The sequence below is a fragment of the Danio aesculapii genome, chromosome 23 (assembly GCF_903798145.1).
Source record: "Danio aesculapii chromosome 23, fDanAes4.1, whole genome shotgun sequence".
Lineage (NCBI taxonomy): Eukaryota > Metazoa > Chordata > Actinopteri > Cypriniformes > Danionidae > Danio > Danio aesculapii.
The window spans coordinates 36,215,747-36,239,077 of NC_079457.1; the positions used below are offsets into that span (position 1 = coordinate 36,215,747).

General features: G+C 35.1%; 1 protein-coding gene across 1 annotated transcript; it reads left to right on the forward strand.

Annotated features, from left to right (window-relative positions):
- Positions 1-5,882: 5,882 nt before the first annotated feature.
- Positions 5,883-22,555, forward strand: LOC130217160 (sodium-dependent lysophosphatidylcholine symporter 1). Its single transcript, XM_056449207.1, has 14 exons — positions 5,883-5,992; positions 6,264-6,380; positions 7,712-7,836; positions 8,011-8,143; positions 9,905-9,983; positions 11,954-12,126; positions 14,201-14,291; positions 14,837-14,958; positions 15,166-15,249; positions 15,970-16,053; positions 16,200-16,312; positions 18,930-19,073; positions 19,247-19,423; positions 19,776-22,555. Exons 1-14 carry the CDS (start codon positions 5,906-5,908, stop codon positions 19,816-19,818), a joined length of 1,572 nt encoding a protein of 523 aa, XP_056305182.1. The 5' UTR covers positions 5,883-5,905; the 3' UTR covers positions 19,819-22,555.
- Positions 22,556-23,331: the final 776 nt, after the last annotated feature.

Here is a 23,331-nt window from a genome sequence, read left to right on the forward strand (position 1 = left end):
AATCTATAAAGGAGCAAATCACATTGACAAAGACCAAGTGCACAGGTGTCAAACTCCTGGAGGGCCACAGCTCTCCACAGTTTAATTCCAACCCCGATCTGATCAAACTAATTGAGTCCTTTAGGCTTGTTTGAAACTTGCAGGTCAGAGTGTTGAAGCAGGAATGGAACTAAACCATGCAGGGCTGCGGCCCTCCAGAATCTGAGTTTGACACTCCTGACCTAGTGGAATGATAAAAGACATCCTCTGGTAGAACCTTTTAAGGTATTTCATACAGTGTGCCATAGTGATCACTTCTACAACCCAATTTATAGTCTCTGGCACTGCTGTACCAAAGCTTGTTTGTTTTTCTAGAATGAGCTATCCTGTGCAATGTCTCCTACAACATTGGAAGAGAAGGAAAAGCGTAGAGGAGACAATCTGGCCACTTGTGAGACAGCGAATTCTGTCCCAGTGTGCTGGATGTCTATTCTTGTGAACCATAAGTGACAGTGAGTGGTTGCCTTGATTGCAAAAAGGTCCACTTTTGCACTATTGCCATACTTCCTGTACCACATCCAAAGGAAGCCTCCATTCCCCTGGGCACAGAAGATCCCTGGACTGAGCATCTGCTGCATGGTAACTTGACCCTGAACTGCCTCAGCAATGCTAGATGAGGAAGAGACCAAGTGAGAATCTTGTGAGTGAGATGTTGAGACTTGAGAGACTTTGTGCCACCTTGATGATGAAACACTGTTGAAGTGTTGTCTGACGAATAAGCAGATGATGTGTGAGAAGCATTTGTTGTGACTACTTCCTGATGAGAGGGAATGACTCCCCTGGGTACATTTGACATCAAAAACTCCATGGTCTCAACACTCAAATACAATGGTGTGTGAGACAACACAAGCGATGCGTATGTCTGGAAGGGTTCTGTCACGTTTGAGTAAAGGGAAAGGGAGCAATGACTCCAATGCAGTAAATAATATGGGTTTATTAATAATAAAAATAAAACAAAAAGGCAACAAAAACAGCTCAGAGGGGGAAAAACATAACTAAAATACAAAATATAAGCAGACTAAAGGCAGAAATAATGAACAAACAAACAAACAGGTGAACATAAAAGACTAGTAATGGGTTAACAAGGAGGGTGGGACTAGCCGATATAAACAAAGACACAAAGATAGCACATGAAACAAAGAAACAACAAAAACCATGTGCTCACAAAAAATTAGACTAGAAAATGTAGCCAAGAGAGAACTCATTAACCGCATGTTCACATGAGACATTAATGCACGCGGTGCATGTAAACATGTACCACGTGCGAAACAACACCAGACTTAATGTAAAACATGAGTACACGATAAATAAAAACTCACCGTGCAGTCACACATGCAACAATTCATCTCAGCGCCAACCGAAACCAAAAGCAACCAGACTGAGACGCTGAGAATGAAACACCACGCTGCAGAAAGAATAAACACAAACACCAGGACAAGAGCATAAGTCACAAATACACCAGATCTCGCACGCCCGCATCAAGCTGGAGCACACACGGCCCAAGCACAGTCGAGACGCTCATACAAAAGGACACACAATGACCTGAGAAAACTTGAGCCGAGCACAACATACAAGACATGACAGGACTAGTGTCTTGACTCAAAACAACAATTAACAGGACCGAAATGGCAGAATCCTGTCAGGTTCACACCCAAATTGTTGCATAGCATCCAGTTATGAAAGTAGGGTAGGATTCGTATCCCTTTTGACCATTGAGGGTACAGTGCTGCAGTCATAGACAAGCTGAAAGGAAGGACTTTGAATCGGTAAGTATTGTTTTTGAAGCTAAATCCTAAAGGGCAACAACCGTAATGTGAGAATCATCTTTAAAATTGATGCTCATAAATTGATGTCTCCTTTCATGACATCACAAAGAATGTTGGCTGCTCATGATACATCATTCAAAAACGGAGGAGGAAAAGGTTTAATTGTCTAAAATTGAGAATTGGTCAAAAAACAAACAAACAAAAAAACAGGAATGAATTAGGAATCTTAGGTATCAGGGACCAGGAAGTAAGTAGGATAAAAACCTTCCCTTTGATTAAGGAGGTGAACTGTTTCTACTGCTCCCTCCTGTAATAGCGAACAAATTTCCAGAGAGAAAGCCACTGGAAGAATTGCATCTCTTATTAATGTGGGAACAATCTTTAAAAATGTAGGTGCTGAAATTGCAGCATATATCTCATGCTCGGAATTATTTCAACCCAAGGATCTACTGTCTTACTCCGATAAAAGCAGGTGTAGGCTTGAAAAAGGTATGACTATCGGCCTCACAAGCGCATGCCATTTGTGTGTGACTATTAGAGGCAATGGGGGTATGCTGAAGTGGGACCCATGGCATTTGCAGCTGATGTGGTTGAAAACCTTCAGCAACACAAGGTATCTGTGAACCCAGAGACTGTCTGGTAGAACACTGACAGAATTATTCCTATCCCACAGCCAATCAATAACAAACTTGAGTCTGTCGAACTTTGAAGGCAGAATTCCAATGATTCTGAGTAGGTTGCAAGTAGTCTCTGGCTACTCCAAGGTCCAAAGATGTGTTCAGGAACTATCACAAAATCTCTTAAAGTTTTCTTGTACTCCCTAGTCCAAGGCAAATTAGAAGTTGTTCTCACACTAAGTACAGGTGCCTTGAACCGCGCCAAACCATGCCTTACGTCATCGATGATGTGACTGTTCACTTTAATAGGAAGACATGCGCTCTCGCTCAGCACAGTGGTGATTGCTTTAGTTTTATTGTTTTAGTCGATTAGCCCGCAGTGACACGCAGTCAAATATTTTGCTGAAGAGATCCACAAATGTTGATGATCATAAAGTATCATAAAAGTTCTCGTGCTGCACGTATTAGGAGGTTTTCTGAAGGTGCAGCTGACGTGCAGCGAGAGGTTTGTGTCTTTAATAAACTACGACAGTTTGCGTTCATTAAAAAGTATGAATGATTAATAAATTCATATGAAGCAGTCCCTTAAAAGTGACGGCGCGTCTTCAGTTTTGGGCTCATGCGTGCTTTGCAGTAACAACCAAACCGCGTTTTGGTACACTTCTTCCAACTGGGCCAGGGCGGGCCAACTGAACCACGCCTGGATCTGATTCGGAGCAATCACACTTGTCAAACAAACCGGGATATGCACATGGGCATGTTCGTATAGCATAGTGTGAGTGCACCCTTAGACTGTGCAAGCCACGCTTGGCAATGGGCTGTCAGAAGTGTGGCAGTAAGAGTAGAAAGCAGAGAACCATTAATTAATAGCTCAACAAAAGCACTAGTCACCACATAGCACTGAGAAGCATAGTTGTTAGTTGGTGTTGTTAGTTTGTGATAAATTTATTATCCAAAATCTCACTGAAGTTGAAGGGATCTGATCCAAAAGAAAATAAACTCCTTACTGCGCAAAATCAATTGGAGAATGATCTGTCCTAGTCAAGCGAGTAAGCGAAAGAGGCTTAGAATAGCTAGAATAGCTCACGTCCTTGTGGATCTGCCAATGTCAACATGTAAGCATTTTGGAATACTATCTCGTCCTGTCTAGTTGGTGATAATTAGCACACTCTCTGGTGGTCAGGAGGAATGAAACTGAACTGGTTTGTTTATTCACAGGAGAGATGAATGACAGGTAGATCAGCATCGGGTTAGTGAAAGTTTTTGCCTTATCTGAGTACAAGTTTCTGGAATGATGAATGTGAAACACAGGACACATCTAGGGGAGACATTGGAGAACACAGGAGATGATGGAGCCGGCATGAGGAAGGTAAGTTCAGGGTATGTGAACTGAGACGGGACAACAAGCTTTGTTTGTCAGTGTCATTTATAGTGGGGCTAATTGGGGAGTGAACAGGTGACAGTGATCAGAGGTGAGAGTGATCTGGGGTACTGGAAAATCCGGGGCTTGCGGTGAATCCATGACACCTGTATTTATATTACATAAAATCAAATTGTTTTTTTTATTTATTTAAACATTTTAGATTTGGATCTATTTACAGCAAAGCCAAACCTCCACCCATATAAAGAAAAATAATTTTAAAAATGGGAGAGAGAGAAAGAAAGAAAGAGAGACAGAGAGATGAAATAAATAGTCTATAGAGAAGAAAGTCTAAAGATCAGGAGCAGTGGAGACTAAAGAACACTTCCTGTTCCACCGTAATTAATATACAGCGAGACTCACTGTACAGCCATATATACATGAATATTTCTGAGGGACCCACTGCTTATCTAGTAATAATAGATTTATAAATGCCACAAACTTTTATATGTATAAATGCCAAAAAAAGGTAAAGAGTAAGCACATCTGTATTATTTTATGTTTTATATAAATGTATGTATGTATTTATTGTTTTACATGGATACTGTATAAATAAAAAAAATTCAACACATTTCTAAACGTAATAGTTTTTATCACTCATTTCTAATAACTGATTTATTTTATCTTTGCCATGATGACAGTAAATAATATTTGACTAGATATTTTTCAAGACGCTTCTATACAGCTTAAAGTGACATTTAAAGGCTTAATTAGGTTAATTAAGTTAACTAGACAGGTTAGGGTAATTAGGCAAGTTTATGTGTAATGATGGTTTGTTCTGTAGACTATCAATATATATATATATATATATATATATATATATATATATATATATATATATATATATATATATATATATATATATATATATATATATATATATAGCTTAAATGGGATAATAATTTTGTCCTTAAAATTGTTTTAAAAAAATTAAAACTCGTTTTATTATAGCCTAAATAAAACAAATAACTTTCTCCAGAAGAAAAAAATATTATCAAACATACTATGACATACTATATATATATATATATATATATATATATATATATATATATATATACAATTTTTTCGCCAAATATTGCATTTACAGTATTTTTATTAAAATATATATTATTATTGTATATTATAATTTTCATCAATATTATTACTACTATTTTTTTTATATTGACTGATTTCCCCCCTGCTATGTACACTTTGGCAGTATGTACCCATGTATGTTATGCCAATAAAGTGAGTTGAAATGAACGGAGAGAGATAATGGCAGTTGTATGAAATATGTAACAGTGTTAATAAAACAATAATAAAACAATAATAGTGGTATAATATATACAAATGTGTGCTTTTGTTGAAGTACATAGTCTTTATTGACTTTTAAATTATATTAATGGTCCACAGATTAGATTATTAATGAGCTTTAAAAAAATGCATACCCACTATAGGTACTTATAGCTAATTTTCCTTCTCCAGCCTAAATGTATTCATTCATTCGTCCCTTTAGCCCACCCCATCCCACTCCCCAACCCCCCGCCCCCAGTTTTACAGTCTATGGTTTTAGCTTACCCAATTCACCTATAGCGCATGTCTTTGGACTGTGGGGGAAACCCACATAATAGTCATATTTAGTCAATTTTATGCATAATAGTCATAATAGACACAGAACTAGAAACAATAATAAAAAGATTAGATTAGAGTATATTCTTTCTTTTTATCTTTTGTGCATTTTTCTTTCTTTGTATATGTTGACCCAACAGCCAAAATGGAAATTTGTAGAGAGTTTAAACAAATAAATGCAGTGCAAGTGGGTGTTAAATTTTGTGTTTGAAACGGACAAGCGCACATGCTGAAGAAAACACAAACTTGATATTCAAGGTTTCCATATCCATCTCTAGTCGAACAATTACTGCCAGAGAGAAACCTTAAGACATGTTATTTCTTAACATTTGTCCTTTCTAAGCATCCTCAAACGCTTAGATACGTACAAGAACTAACCACGCCCACCTTACGACAAGTATAAGAGGTAGTAGAAAACCATAACGGGCAACTTCTCGATAAACTGCTGAACGATGGCCAACGGCACTGGAAACGGACGATTAGAAAAGCAAACCGATCAAAGTATCGCCTGTGCCACGGAAAATGACGACAATCAGTCGGTATGGCATTTCATAGCGGATTTTGTTGTTGTTGTAAACTAAGGGGTGATGATCTATATGTGCTTTTTAGAAATGAGCAAACTCTAAAATATAGTATTGAGAAACGTAAACAGTGTTATTATTAGATTTTTTTATTTTATATTAAGATAGAGAACATGCTTTATTAAAATATTTCAACATTTTCCATTGTTAACGTAATTTTTCCACTATCTGTTGTAACGTAACATTCACAAAATCGAGGCACTGATGCCTACTTGTTGATCTCGTGCAGAAAGAAGGCATCCCTTTGTCCAGGAAACTGTGCTATGCCATTGGAGGAATGCCTTATCAAATGACTGCAAACGCCAAGGGCTTTTTCATGCAGATCTTTTTACTGGATGTTGTGAAAGTAAGTATGAAAAAATAATATACATATTTGGTCTTTAGTCGTGTGTACAAAAAATCTGTTTTACTCCAGCATTTCTCATATTGACATCACATTAAAAATGCCCAACACATATACTGAATCTGTACAAATGCTATATTATGTACATATATGACTATAATATGTGAAACGTTTGAAGAAAATGTACATTAAGAAAAAAGCATTTGTTTTTAACACTACCATGCCTATTAATTTAGTTAGTGATCCAGAAACTCATGCTATAATATCAGTGGTTGTGTAATAATGTTACACAAAATGTTGATGATTTTCATTCCTTCTCAAAATTCTGCATCACATTTGTACCAGATTTAATGCAACCAGCTATACTTAATTGGGGCTTACTTACCATTTAAACATTTTCTAGAATATGGTAGTTTTACACAATATGACATAATTTTTATGAACAGTTATAATATAATGCAATAACATGGATATAGCAGGATAAACTTATTTTAAAACATTTAAAAATCTTACTGACCCCAAACTTTTGATTGGTAGTATATATATATAAACTTTTTGTATCTTGTTAATATTATAAATGGATGTCAGAAAAGCACAAAATAATAAAAAGCCATTTTATGTTTTTTCATGCATAATTTGCAATACATTTGAATATATATACTGCGATATACTGATACATGATATACTGTGGTACAGTGATATAGTATATAGTACTCATTATTACTATATAATAATTAAACAGCTGTTTTTTGTACACATTCATTTTTGAGTTTAAATTCGTTTTTTATTAAACAGATTACTGTTACAGATCCTTTTATTAAAAACATTTTCTAGAATATGGTAGTTTTACACAATATGACATAATATTTTAATAATAATATATTTTTTCTTGCCCTGTTTGGTTTGGTTCCTTTTATCTCTTGATTTCTAATGTCTTTCTAAGGCTGGTGTAGCCTAGTAGTTAGAAGTCCTGGTTAATGAAACACTGTAGCATAAAACCCTGTGCATTTAATTTTCTTATGAAAAGTGCATCACTGTGACTGTGTGATAAAACTACTGAGTATTTATAAAATGCATTGTGGTGCAGCTCAATTTGCAAGTCATGTTTGCATGCCAGCTTCTGTAGTATTTTGCTAAACGGTTAGCACAGGAAGTAAAAAATATGGTATGTGTAAAGCGCTGCAAAAGTTAGTAGCCTACAGTGTGTACTTAAGCAGCTTGGAAAAACAATTTTTTTAAATAAAACAGCGGTTTTATATCACAAAATTTTTTTTAAACGTGGCATAGTGAGTACTGGCTGAATATCAGAGAATAATTTTCTGTTTTTTTAATAGATGGGAGCCTTTTATGCATCCCTCATTCTCTTCCTCGGTCGAGCTTGGGATGCTGTTACAGATCCTCTGATTGGATATGCTGTGAGCAAAAGTGGCCGGACTAGAATTGGCAAACTTATTCCTTGGTTAGTGTACTGGTTAATATCAGAATAGCACTAAAATTTAATTTAGATATTTCACAGTTTGACTCCGGGACACAGTTTTGGGCATGTAAATTAACAGTATAATGTATTCATTTTTAATGTTAAATATTCTTCAACATTATGCGTGCTCTGTGCTCATTTGGGCTCTTTATGCAGGATTGTGTTTACCATGCCGCTCGGGATCCTGTCATACATCATGCTCTGGTATACCCCGCAGGACGCCATGTCCCCTGCCTTCAGTTTCAGCTGGTACTTCATATGGTGTTGTCTGTTTGACACCTTTATGAGTGTAAGACCACTATTACCATTATCTGCATACAGTTGACTGATGTTTTACACATTTAAAATAGATGAGGTTCAGCAGTTAAACATTTCCTGTATATTGGTGCGGTTAAAGGGCTCATGAACTAAGAAATCCAAATGCCCTTGATCTTTTTAAAAGTAAAAGGTCGTTGTATTATAAAAACACTGTAAGTTTCAGAAATCAAAACTTCTTGTAAGCCTTAACGCAGATTATATTTCAGCCAATCTGCCATAATGACAGGGTGTGGCCTGTTTAGCTCCACCAACAAATTTGTTTTGTATTAAGTAAATAATAACACAGGCTGCTGCCGAAATCACCAAGAATAGGTACTGCATTTAAATTTAAAAGTACTATTCGGTCGTTAGAAAAGTACATTCTATACAGTATGAATGTCAGTTGTATGAATGAAACTCAGACTTACTACATCTGCCATTTTGTCACGATCACCTGACCTACTCACATCAGTTGCGTTGCTTCACTCCCATTCATGAATTCTGTCATGGTGCATCATGGGATAGCGTAGCGTGCATGGATTCACACTTCAGAAGCTTGCCGGATATATTAGGTCACCCCGCGGCCCGCGTACTCCTTACATACTGTTTTTCTAATTTGATGAATTCAGACATACTACTCGGCTCACATACTGTTTTTAGCATACTATAAGCATTCTATATAGTATGGAAGTATGCTATTTCGGACGCAGCTACAGTCTTTGCATTCCCTTCCCTTAGATACCAACATTAAAGCAAAATTCAACAGTAATGTTGCTATTGCTTTGTCTGTTATGACAGATCATTTGATATGTACTCATTATTTAAGTGTCTTTAAGTCACAGCAGTGGCCATCTATGAAGAATGTAGGCTGTCACATGCAGAAGTTTACATTGGTGGACATATATATATATATATATATATATATATATATATATATATATATATATATATATATATATATATATATATATATATATATATATATATATATATATATATATATATATACATTCTACTGATCAAAAGTTTTGGGTCAGTTTTTTTGTTCATCAAGGCAGCATTTATTAAATGTAAATTTTTTTTTAAATAATTCTTAAAATTTTAAATAACAGCTTTCTTATTGTGGGTAGTTTTAAATGAAATTATTACTCCAGTCATCATTGCTTTTAATACTATTACATTAATAATAATAATAATAATAATAATAATAATAATAATAACAACAATAAAAATTTATATTAGAGTGATTTCTGAAGGATCATGTGACTAAATTAATAAATTAAATCATAAACTACTTTTGAACAGTTATAATATAATGCAATAACATGGATATAGCAGGATAAACTTATTTTAAAACATTTAAAAATCCTACTGACCCCAAACTTTTGATTGGTAGTATATATATATATATATATATATATATATATATATATATATATATATATATATATATATATATATATATATATATATATATATATATATATATATATACACAACTTTTTGTATCTTGTTAATATTATAAATAGATGTCAGAAAAGCACAAAATAATAAAAAGCCATTTTATGTTTTTTCATGCATATTTTGCAATACATTTGAAAATATATACTGCGATATACTGATACATGATATACTGTGGTACAGTGATATAGTATATAGTACTCATTATTACTATATAATAATTAAACAGCTGTTTTTTGTACACATTCATTTTTGAGTTTAAATTAGTTTTCCATTTCTCTGTGTCACTCAGTGCTACCATGTGCCATATTCCTCCCTAAACATGTTTCTGGGGGGAAATCAGAAGGATCGAGACTCAGCTACTGGATACAGTAAGAAAATAAAACTGCAAAAACACCACGAGATGATTAGTTGAAATTGCATTGTGTCTTGGGATCCAAATGCTTTATTTTTATCATAAAGTCAGTTTGATGAAACAGCTTACACAAATACATATGAATCCCAGTAGAAAGAGAGAGAGAGCGGAAATGAGATCAGGAAATACCTGATTTGATTTTGAAAAGATTTTTTTATTGTACTGGAAATTAGTATCCATCACACTAATAAGATCAAGATACTAAGCACTTTCAACGGGGTAAATTAAAAAAACTGGGATGGAAACCTTTGAGCTTTTGACTGGAATTTGAATTTAAATATAAGGAAGTAAAGTTAAAATCAACAGAATATTTTTGAAACCAATAGCCTCATTAGCAACACTCAGAAATATACACCTCAGGCACAAACAAGTTCAAGTCCTCTCCCAAGGTCCTTTGCTGATACCGTTCTCTCTCTAAAACGTGCTCTCTTGTCTGGCCTATGTCCTGTCGGATCAAAAAAAGGCAAAAAGGTGAACAATAGGTCTCTGTTTTCCTTAATGATAGACTTATCATCAGTGAAGAAACATCCTTTCTCCAACTAGAGACAGTGGAAGTAGAGATCAGGGAAGTCTGTTTTTGCACTTGTTTTTAATAAACACTTTAGGTAAAAATACAGTTAAACCATTTTTTTAATTCACTCAATCACTTTCCATAGGCTTAGTCCTTGATTTATCAGGGGTTGACACTAGTGATGGGAAGTTTGGATCATTTTACTGACTCGAACCTTTGAGTTTCGTTAAGTGAGAAGAACAAATCTTTTCGTTCAATTTCGAGTTGCTTCCAAACTCATCTACAACTACACCAAACCTTGATCACACTACAAACAAGTTATAACTAAAGCTATAAGAAAGAGAAAATAATCATTTATTGTTTACCTGGTCTTTGTCTATGATTATGTCAGCTCACCTGTTCTGGCATGTCTTCAAACTTGAGGGGTTCGTTCACGTCACACAGACAGTCCCATATAAGCATAACCAATGCACACGGTCTGAGCTGAAAGGAGCCATGATTAATTCACTGTTCGAATCTTTTGGTTTTTGAGCCGTTCGTTCATCACGTGACAGCATGTAAAAAGAGATGACTCAAACCCAAGAACTCGAGAGATGAACGAATCAAATCTTTTTCCAGCTCTAAATGCATATGATTGGCTTCTGTCTTTGATGTGATGAACAAACGATTCAAATCCAATAGAATACTCGAAAAAGGAACTAATCTTATACTTTACATGCACAAATGTGCACATGCACAAATGAACGAATCACTCCCTGAGAGGATTCATTGTTTTTGAGTCATACAATAGATTTGTTCAAAATAAAGGAATTGTTCAAGAACGACCCATCACTAGTTGCCACAGGTAAATGAACCACCAGTTACTTTGGGCACATGTTTTTTTTTATGTTTTTTGGATGACTTTCAGTGAACCACCCGTGCTGGGAAACATCCACACACACATATACACTACAGCCATTTTAGTTTACACAATTCATTCATATGGCATGTCTTTGGGAGAAACTAGAGCACTCAGAAGAAACCCACGTGAACACAGGCAGAAGGTGCAAACTCCACAACCTTCCTGTTGGTTCAGCTGGGACTCGAATCAGCCATGACTCGAACCAGCAAACAGCAGTTGAATGCTGACTGAAAAATTCTGAAGTTCCGTTTTTATGAACCCGGTGGACAGGATCAGGAGACCATACAAGCTGTCATTGGGGCTAAGGGTTGACAGAAAAGTATTGATAGTTATGCAAATATTGTTATACTAACTGTTGTCTGAATTATTTTTGATGCATTGTAATCTATTATATAAATACCTTTCTATTAGAATTATATGACATTTGTAACAGTATGTGAAGTTCTCGTCATATTTATAACCATTGTACTGTTATTTCTAAGTTTGCGTGCTTAATTGAGATGTGATGATACAGGAATGGGCATGGAAGTGTTTGCCACACTGGCAGGAGCCACCATTCAGGGGCAGATAGTCGGGGTTCACCATGCTAAGAGGACACATGACTGCAGCTTACAGAACAACACGCAAGAGCTTTCTGGAAACTACACTGGCTCACTGGATGGCATTTCTGACACTTTACAAAATACAGTGAGTTGCACAGAACATCATATTCATGCATTTTGTGGAACCTGTTTAGTTCCTAGCAAGCATTTTTTTTAACACAGGCTCATTCTAAAAACGTAGCAGTATAGAGATTTCTGGAGATCGCAAATTATGTAGCTAGAGCTACATATGGCTGCATTTCATCCTTAAAACAAATGATATGGGGCGGTATGACGCCATTCCTTTTCCTTTTCGTGCTTAACAGCTGACCGCTTACCTCCATGTGAATGGCTTTTCCGCTGTTACCAGTCTGTTTGGTGGCTTGCTGCATACATCGGCAGACTTGTGACATGGAGTGAAGTTGACTGTGACAACGGAGATCGAGTCCTGCAAAGAATGGTTCCAGAAAGCATGCAGGACAAAAACAAAAGTAAATAACAGGGTACGAATGTGGTAAGATCAGAAAACGGGGTAAAAATCAGGTGGCCGCAAGGGCTTTTCTTTTTTCTGGATTGCTGAACTGCAAAAAACGGACCAACTGGGACATATTTCGCTCTCTCCAGAAATGTACATAGGGATACGTTTTCAGAATGAGCCGGTGTTGCAGTTTTTTTTTTGTGTTTAAAAGACATCTAATAGACGTCCAAACATAAACGTATTGGTTAAAGCAAGAAACTTTTCTTATATGTGTGTGTAGTTATTCATTCCTTTCTATGTGATGACTACACTCTCAGAAAAAAGGTACAAAACCTGTCACTGGGGTGGTACCTTTTCAAAAGGTAAAAATTTGTACCATATGGGTCCATATTAATACCTCAAGGGTACATATTAATACCTAAAAAGCACAAATGTTTACCTTTTAAAAGTTTTTAGATACTAGTATATACTATCTGACAAAAGTCTTATCGTTTTAGGAACACCAAATACTAACTTACTAAATACTAATTCTAGTTGATCATTTGGTATCAGAAGTGGCTTATATGAAAGACAAACGCCACTAGATTATGCTTATTTTATCAAAATATAATATGATCATGCCTTGATTTTTAATTATTTAATTAGGACAGTAAGGTCTGACTTTGTTTAGACAAAAGTCTTGTCACTTAACTGAAATAATGTACAGTCTAGAGTATAAAGTCATGGTGCAGTAGAAAAATAATTAATATTGTGTATGACTACTATGAGCTTGGAGGACTGCATCCATACATCTCTACAATGTCTCACATACCTTATTAATAAAGTCATCTGGAATGGCAAAGAAAGTGTTCTCGCAGGACTCCCAGAGTTCAGCAAGAATCTTTAGATTCATCTTCAACGCCTCCTTCATCTTACCCCAGACATGCTCAATAATGTTCATATCCGGTGACTGGGCTGGCCAAACCTGGAGCACCTTGACCTTCTTTGTTTTCAGGAACTTTGATGTGAAGGCTGAAGTATGAGAAGGAGCGCTATCCTGCTGAAGAATTTGCCTTCTCCTGTGGTTTGGAATGTAATGGGCAGCACAAATGTCTTGATACCTCAGATTTTTGATGTTGCCATCCACTCTGCAGATCTCTTGCACGTCCCAATACTGAATGTAACTCCAAACCATGATTTTCCTTTACCAAACTTGACTGAGATCTATGAGAATCTTGGGTCCATGCCGGTTACAATAGGTCTTCTGCAGTATGTGTGATTATTGGGATGCAGTTCAACAGATGATTCATCTGGAAAATCTACCTTCTGCCACTTTTCCAAATGATCAACGAAGTCAAGTTATTATTTGTTGCTCTTACAACTTGAATCGTCGACAAGACTTTTGTCAGGTAGTGTATAACTTTGAGGTACAAATTAGGACCCTAGTACAAATGTGTCCCTTTTAAAAAAACCTCCCCAGTGACAGCTCTTGTACCTTTATTTCTGAGAGTGTAGTATATTTTTGGACTATTTTCAGACCTCTATTAGATTTTCACTGACAGCCCAAATTCTTGCTTTAGCCAAGACTAATGTTTGGATGTCTATTAGATATCTTTAAAATAAAAACACACAGAAAAAAATGCTTGATGGGTTGTTGCTATTTTCAAATAAAAGTATTGATGTTGACAAGTTTTAGCTGAATATACACTTCTTTGATTTCTAGAGAAGAGCCTATTTGACTGGCGCACTTGTATTAGGAATGCTGTACTTTCTGTGCTGCCTCATACTTTTTCTTGGAGTGAAGGAACAGTTGGGTAAGTCCAAATGCGTTAACATGGGTTAAATTCCAGCATCTGTTGTTTCGCAATTCTTGTTCATCAGTAAACAGCCAAAAAGGTTAGTGTTTGTTTGTGAACAGTTATAGCTGTTGCATTTAATGTGAGAATTATTAAAAGGTGCTAGTTCACAATAGTCCATCCGTGCACAGTGCATCACATTTCTTTTTTTATTTAGCGGATCTGAATCACACATTTCTGTTGAGTTTACAAATGCAGTATAGCCAGTCAGAGGTGTTTAGATTAGTCATCTCTGAAAATGTTATAGACCAGATTAGTTTCCTTGAATGAATTCTGTGTTCTCATCATAAACAACAAAATGCAAATAAGGTATTCGTTTTGGTCTGACACAATTTGTTTGTGTAGCAAAAATTATATTATAATGTTTCCCTAAACACACAAACATTTTTAACATGTATTCTATAAATCAACATTTTTTTTGGCCTGTAAATGGCTGCACATAATACATTTTATAATATAATGACTGACTATAATGATTTGCATGTATCTTCAATTCACTTAAGCGCCTCTGAGTAACCTGGACCGCATAAATGTCCCCTATCTAACTGGAATGAAGATGGTTGTGGGACACACTCCATACGTGCGGCTTGTGTTTGGCTTCCTCTTTTCTTCGCTAGCATTTCAGGTCAGATGTTTTATTGGTTATGTTATTTTGAAGCACTTGAGAGTGTTATTTATTAAAAGTGGTTTTTGCCTAGAAAGATGCCCTGGTTTCTTTGATGGATTTCAAATTAGTCATAGAGTGGATTCGTATTAGTTTAAGAATTTAATTTAGAAAAACAGATTTGATAAGGTATAACATTTGCTGGAATGATAGGAATATTTGTTTCAGATGGCTCAGGGGAATTTTGCCCTCTTCTGTACTCATGCAGCGAATATGGGAGGATATTTCCAACATCTTGTTCTTATATTACTGGTGAGGGATCCATTATTTCAAAATGTATTACATCAGGTGCACCAGAACAAACTTTTTTTTTTCTGATCTGTCGTATAAAGAAAAGATTTGTCTTATAAGAATAATACATTTTAAATAACATTTAAAAAGAATTTACTTTTCATCTGTAACTAAGCACATTAAATGATTATAAATATTAAACACATTAAATGCATTAAAATACATATATTAACACATTAAATAGTTTAAATTTAACTATTAAATTTAAATTAAACTATTAAAAACTGTTAAATTTGTAACTATTAAATTTAAATTTAATAGTTTAATTTGAAAATAAATTTAATCATTTCAAGTTTGTTCTAAATGTTACTGAATTTCTGTCTTCAATTGAACTCATAAGAAGATATTCTGAAGAATGTTGAAATTGACATCCATAACAGAGTGGAAAATTCTATGGAAGTCAATGAATACCAATGTCTAACATACTTCAAATCATCTTTCTTTGTGTTCAACTGAAGAAAGAATCTCTTACAGGTTTGGAACAAGCAGAGAGAGAGTAAATTATTATAGAATTTTCTTTTTTGGAAGAACTAGACCATTAAATTACAGGATTCTATTATAATAAAGCAAAAGAAATTATTCACATTTTAAATGCTCATGTTTATTTTACAAATTACATTAATTTATGAGTAATAAAGAATGTTGTTTTTAGCTACTGACATGTAATCTATTCTTGTGCAGACATCAGCGACAATATCTATCCCAATGTGGCAGACAATATTGGTCAAAATAGGAAAGAAGACCACCATATTCATCGGCCTTTCAGTGAGCATCATTTTGGGTTTCCAATTGGATCATTGATTATTGCACAGAAAGAGAATATTAATGCTGTAACAATTACAACCATCAATATTAAATGAAGCTCATTAGACTGTAATAATTTTCATCCATCTTTTTCTACTTTTCTGCAGGTTTATATCCCAGCTCTAACTGTAATATCTCTAGTGAACAGTAATTTACCCGTCTTCATTATTATGTCGGTGATATCTGGCACAAGTCTGGCAGCTCTCTATCTACTCCCTTGGTAACTGATATAATACCTCTCTTTCACTGACTTTACTTCATGCAGAGTTCTCCACTTACATTACCGATACATTACGTAAACCCAGATGGTGGTCAGTTGATGAGATTGCCATTATTATTTTTGGCTGATTTAGAATGATCTCATACTTAAATTTGACCCCAGTCCTCCCATGCTGTTTTATTGCAAGTCAAGTGAGAAAGAATATTTTTATATAAGGTTTTGGGGGGATAATATACTTTTTCTTATCATTATAAATCTGCCTATAAAATGTGACATGTCATTCGGAATACTTTTTTTTAACTTCAGTAATAAGATCTGTTATTTAAACTTGTTTACCAATGAGTCATTAACAGCAATAGCCAGTGACACATAATAAGAATCAAAATAATTATAATAAGATATATAAATGAAGAAATAAACATAAACTAGGTCTATCAAAGCTGAGTACATTTAATTCCTATGAATCAAAAAGAATTGTGAAATTAAGCATCTTTAGCACATTTATTGTCATCTTTTGCTTTCCATGCAAAGTAATCTATCAGATCACAAGATATTTCTCACAAAACTGTATATTCGGCAAGCTTTTTTTAAGTTAAATGTAGTTTTTTTTTTTTTTCTGAGGACACTTTGAGACTTAGATAATACCCAACTAATGTGAATATAATAGACCTCTTTCACATTTCTGGATTTCTCAGCAGCAGAAATCATCATAGTTGGGTAAACTTAGAGCACACTCAATGGGAGAGTACAACAAATATTTTTTTTTACAATCCTATTTGCTGAAATAATAGAAGAAAAAAGCCTTGATGGTGTTATCAAGACTTTCAGAAAAAAGAGAAAAATATTTTGAGACTGAAGATGGCAGCCGGAGGAGAGATAACGTCAAATTTACTCTAAGCCCTATAGACGCTGCATTAGAAACAGCTTGCATAAGTGATGATATAATAAATACATAAATGCATACAAATGTTCACACTTTTTTATAAAATCAAACTGTTAAAAACTTTCAAGGATCGAAGATTATGATTACCGTTAAATGCGTCATAACAGTCTTGTAAAAAAGGTCCATATTCATATAATTACCATATTAAAATAAACCAAGGCTTGCGTGAAAAAAGATTACAAAAACATTACAAAACTAACTTGTGCAACAGGAAATAGTGTTTACATATTTTGTTTTTAGCTTTTTTACATTGTAGATAACTCAGGCTGCAATACCTAACAGGAACAAAAAATAATAACAAATAAACAAACAAAAACTTAATAGAAAAACTTAACCATATTGACTTGACTGCATATACTTATTAAGGTACACATATTCATTTAAAATATATACATATCAACAATGTGGTCAACAACAATGTGGATGTACTGAAATGTGCAGTCTAGGCTCGTTGACACAGCTACAATGCTCAGCATAAATTAATATTTGTATTCATTTCTCAGTGAATATAGGCAATGTATTTTGGTGCATTTAAACAAAACAGATTTATTAAACAGATATATTTAATAAAATAATATTTTAGTCACCAAACATATTTAGAAATTGAAAGAAAATACAATTAAATTCAAGCAAAATATAGATTTTTTTATTGATTCTTTTGATTTTTCCCCCTTTTTAAATTTGTATTTAATGTTTTTCTATAACAAATAAATTTGGGTGTACTAGTTATCATAAGTTATTTTGTTAGAAATCTAATGTATGTGCACAAATAAATATAATATTGTATAGCTTCCTATCAAAAATTTGAATTTAAAAGATAGATTTGTGAGGGGTGGACTTATATATGCTGAGCAGTGTACGTTTATTGGCAAATCCAATAACAAATCCATTACAGGGCACTGTCTATATTTTAGGGCGTGTGTTTGCAGGGCTCAGAGATACCACCCCCAACAAGCCCCATATACCAACCCCCCAACACACCTTTTTTTCAGGGGGCCTGCTTCAAATTTGTGTGCATAGGGCCCGAAATTGCAACGCCCCTGATAACAATTCGCTGTAAATATCATTAATGTGAAAAGGAACCAAATCTGTCACGCTGCCCTGTAGTGCTCATTTGACCTAGAAACTGCAGTGAGATGCATGTTTAAGTACAATTTTACAGTTTCCAAAGTAGGCTAAAGGACCGTTCATATATCGTGTCTCACGTTTTCCAGGCGCACCTAGATGAAAACATCTCGACTTTTCAGAATGTAATGAGTGGACTTCTAGTCATGTGACTAGATCTAACCAATCAGCTTCATACTTTGTAGGGAATATACACATTTAATTAATAATCGTAGAGTAATTACCACAACCATAGAGCACCCAAATACTGCAGTGTTTTTTTATTTTATTTTGTTTGTGTGAAATGACTATAGTGCATCAAGAGCATACTCGCACGACACTGATGTATATCACTGCAATTATCTTGACCTTAATCACAATCCTTATCTATCAAAACTATACTAGCGAGTCACTGGTTTAAACCTTTGCTGATGCTAAGAGATGATCTAACAGCATGACATAAACAATGTTAGCTGACACAGTTTGGCACGCTTCAGTAATTTATTTGCATTCAAATATTTTATGTGATTAAGGATTTAATAAAGGATTTAATAAAGGTTTTTATTTCAGGTCGATGCTGCCAGATGTAGTGGATGACTTTAAAGTCAAGAACCCATCGTGCCAGGATCTAGAGCCACTGTTCTACTCCTGCTATGTGTTCTTCAACAAATTCGGAGGAGGATTGTCGGTTGGAGTGTCTACCCTGGTATTACAGTAAGAGCTTTTCCCAGTCGGACTGTTAATAAAAGTGTTAAATCCAAAATAATTCAACACTGAATGAGAATAAATGTTGTCTAAAGACGTTGCCATTAATTTATTTCGCTGTGCACTACATCATCTTTTAGAAAGCCCCATAGCTTTACTAAAATTCTCTCTCACTGCTTCAGCTTTGTAGGATACAAGCCTGGAGCTTGTAAACACAATGCAGAGGTCATTTACGCACTCCGGATTCTCTTTGCTCCTGTGCCCATCTGCCTGATTCTCATCGGCATGGTGCTTTTTTACTTCTATCCCATCAATGAAGAGCGACGACGGAAAATCCAGGAAGCTTTAAGTAAAACAGGGTATGTGTTTCTGTCAGTTTGAGGGTTCTGATGAGCCTGACGGTTTATTTTGCATGCAACATTAATGCTTTCTACAGATTTTAGATAATGATAATGAGAGATAAGCAATTCTCACCTCAAAAATAGCATGCTTCTGTTGTTTTCTTGTCTGTTACCACAACTTCCCTTTAATACAGAAGCAACCTTTTTAAACTAAAGGTTAAGAATTATTTTAGTTTTGAGAAAATGCAAGCCTTTATTATATCAGCGATCTTCAAGCTCTTTCACTACATTTCAGTTTTGCATAAGATTCTTGGCAAGTTGCAATAGCTGTACTAACTGTCATCATTTTTTGTTATCCTGGTGTACGCAGGACAGAGAGCGGCTTGAAAGGAGAAGAAGAAATGAGGCTATGAAGTAATCAGTGACTTTCTCTACTTTTGTAACACTGCAGCAGCTATTAATCATGAACATGCTTTGCTTCATCTCAGCGTAAAGGTTTTGGGATTTTGTTAAGTCCCGCTCAAGGGGACCCCGACTCTTTTTAGGAGTCTCACTAATCTTACAGACTCATTCCCAGTCATGAAGATATCGACTAATGAGCTGACGAGATGAATAAAAGAGACATTAATATTTATATTTAACAGTTGACAGTTTAATGACTCAATGATTACTAGATATCAAGAGTTCAGATACAAAAACGTCTAAATGCCATCTGTAACGTTCCTCTAAAGTTGGCGTTTTTCTCAGCCTCCTGTTTATGTTTAGTTATTTCACTTTAAAGGCAATGAAAATAACCTATTCTTTGCACTGAGTAATTATTACTGAAAATTTTTGATGGAAATTTCAGACAGCACTGGAGTTTTTTGCATTTAAACTCATTATCTATAGCACTAACTAGAATAATAAGTAGACAAACTTTGAAGTTGGCCCGCAAAGGTTTAAAATAGGCTAGTTCAAAAGAGTGATTTAGCACAGAGCTAAGATGTTTTTACAAAAAGCATCATGTTTCAAGTAGGATTTAACCCACTTAATAAAATCTTTTAGCATGTAGAATGTTTCTAGCACGATTCATCACATTGTCCTAATATAGGCTGACAGACATATATATGTTACTAGCAAGCATTACCCAGTTTCTGGAATGATTTAGAATACTGCTAGAATGCATTTTATATGTATCAATTTATGTCACAATAAATGATTTAATACGCTTCCAAGAGCAGGTTTTAGGACAAAGCATGACTTAACATACTGCAAACGTATTTTAACATGGCAGAGATGTGAAATACTTTAATTAAATATACTTGTAGGTATTTTTTTAATAAGTAATTTGTATTTTTATGCATGAAAAAAACCTGGAATCAGTTTTCATACTGTGCTGTCTTAAGTGAAAGCAGTTAAATAGCAATGCTACTCTAGAACTTACTTAGCTTGAAAGTTAGCTAATGCTAGCTATATTTGATTCTTTTTGATAAAACAATCAGTGAAATTTGTTTTTTCTTGCTAAATATTTCTAACCACGGCTGCACGGTAACGCAGTGGGTAGCATGTTCGCTTTACAGCAAGATGGTTGCTGGTTTGAGCCTCGGCTGGGTCAGTTGGCGTTTCTGTGTGGAGTTTGCATGTTCTCTCCGTGTTCGTGTGGGTTTCCTCTGGGTGCTCCGGTTTCCCCCACAAGTCAAAAGACATGTGGTTCAGGTGAATTTGGTAGGCTAAATTGTCCATAGTGTATGTGTGTGAATGAATGTGTATGGATCTTTGCCAGTGATGGGTTGCAGCTGGAAGGGCATCCGCTGCGTAAAACATATGCTGGATAAGTTGGCGCTTCATTCCGCTGTGGCGACCCCAGATTAATAAAGGGACTACGCTGAAAAAGAAAATTAATAAATGAATTTCTAACCACCTTTTGAGTTGGGCTGGGCTGTATAACAGTATATATTTTGGCACTGGGCTGTTTAAACTTTTTACACCTTGTACACCAAATAAAATCTATGAGTCTGGATAAAGCAGTGACTTCCAGATTAAGACTGTTAAGGCTGTTAAAGTTTCTGTCCTGTAAGTTGTCCACTTTTTGATACACACTTGAAGCTACACAGACCTATACAATATATGCATCCCAAATTGCATAGGCTACTTGTGCAGTATTCTACGCCATTCTTAGCATAAATAGTGTGAGCAGTGTAATCCCCCCCGAAAGTTCTAAAAAGTGTTCTTGAAAGACCTGGATGATACTTATTCAAACTGAAGTGAGGAATGTTGAACACTTCATGCACTCACCTTTGCTTACGCAGCTGAATGAAAGGAGCTATAGAGAGCTAAAGTTGGATTATTATACTATATTTTATATGGTGCAAGCAAAATTTTCATATGGAGATGTTTACATGATAGTAAATGTGACTGTTTCCTCCGGGTGCTCCGGTTTACCCAACAGTCCAAAGACATGCGCTATAGGTGAATTGGGTAAGCTAAATAGTCTGTAGTGTATGTGTGTGAATAAGAGTGTATGGGTGTTTCCCAGTGATGGGTTGCAACATATCTGCTGCGTCAAACACATGCTGGATAAGTTGGCAGTTCATTCTGCTTGCAACCCCTGATTAATAGAAAAGAAATTAAAAGAAAATGAATGATTGCATAAATGTGACTGTTCTTATTACAGACACTATTTGGTCGTTTGTAGAAAACATTTAAGTGTTCCATATGGATCACACTAAACTCATACTCTATGGCTAAGTGTATAAGTGCACAGTGTGTAAATACATACAGTATAGTGCAGTGCTAGGGAACCTATGGCTCGCGAGCCACATGTGGCTCTTCAACAAAAAATACATGGCTCTCCAGCTCCAGCTGACTCCCTTCAATAATTTTTGAAAGTTTAAAAACTTGTAACCATCACTAGAAATCAGTTTTCTATTGAAAATACAATTACAATTTTTACATTTCGATCAATGTACGTGTGCGGTGCTGTGGATAAAACTGAATCGCGACACCAATGAAGGGCAAATGCGTGTGCGTGGTTACCATAAAAATATAAGTTGTTTTGCCCTTTATTTACTCATTAACAGTAAAATATTGTTTTTTGTTATTCAATAGTGAAAATCAATATAACAATAATATATGTTCTTTTAAACTAGCCAAAATGATTGTAGCATACTTTATTATGAATTATTTGAAGTGTATTTTTTATAGTAGTGAAGTAAAGTATATTTTATAGTTTATTTTAAATTATGTTGCTTTTCAGAAAAAAAAAACGAGTTTATTTACCAGAAATGTAATTAAATTGTCCTTTCTTCATTCATGGACTTGCTCAACATGTGTTGCTTCATATTTGTTTATTTTTAGTTGTGCATGAGCATAAATAAAGGTTTTGTTTAAACCTGTATTATTTATAGTAGTAGTATATATTGGGGTGCATATATGAGTATATATATACCCCAATGGCTCTTTACAAAAATAAATTTGCCAAAAAAATATCAGAAATGGCTCTTTGCTGAGAAAAGGTTCCCGATCCCTGGTATAGTTGGGATGTAACGTGTTATTGCCCCCTGCTGGACAATATACAATCAACACATCTAACATACATGAAACAATATGAACTAGGGATCTTGTGCACTTAGCAATCAGTCTATAAAATTATAATGTCATTTACATCCTAATACCTTCAAAGGGTTCACCCTCCGGAATGACATAGGCCTACAGCTTTAAATGGATTGGGGCATAGGGATGAGCCTTTCTGAATGGAACGCACTATGTGACACCAAACAACTTCCTTGTCCAAAGGTTCAAAGTGTCCGTCTCTTGTACCCTTCAAAATTCTTCATTGTGAAGAGCATTTTAAAGTGACCAGTTTTGAGCACTTGAGATTAGAATGATACTTCAATATGGCGGCCCTGAGTGTTTTTGACTCTGCAGTGCCTTTCGGGGACTGATAT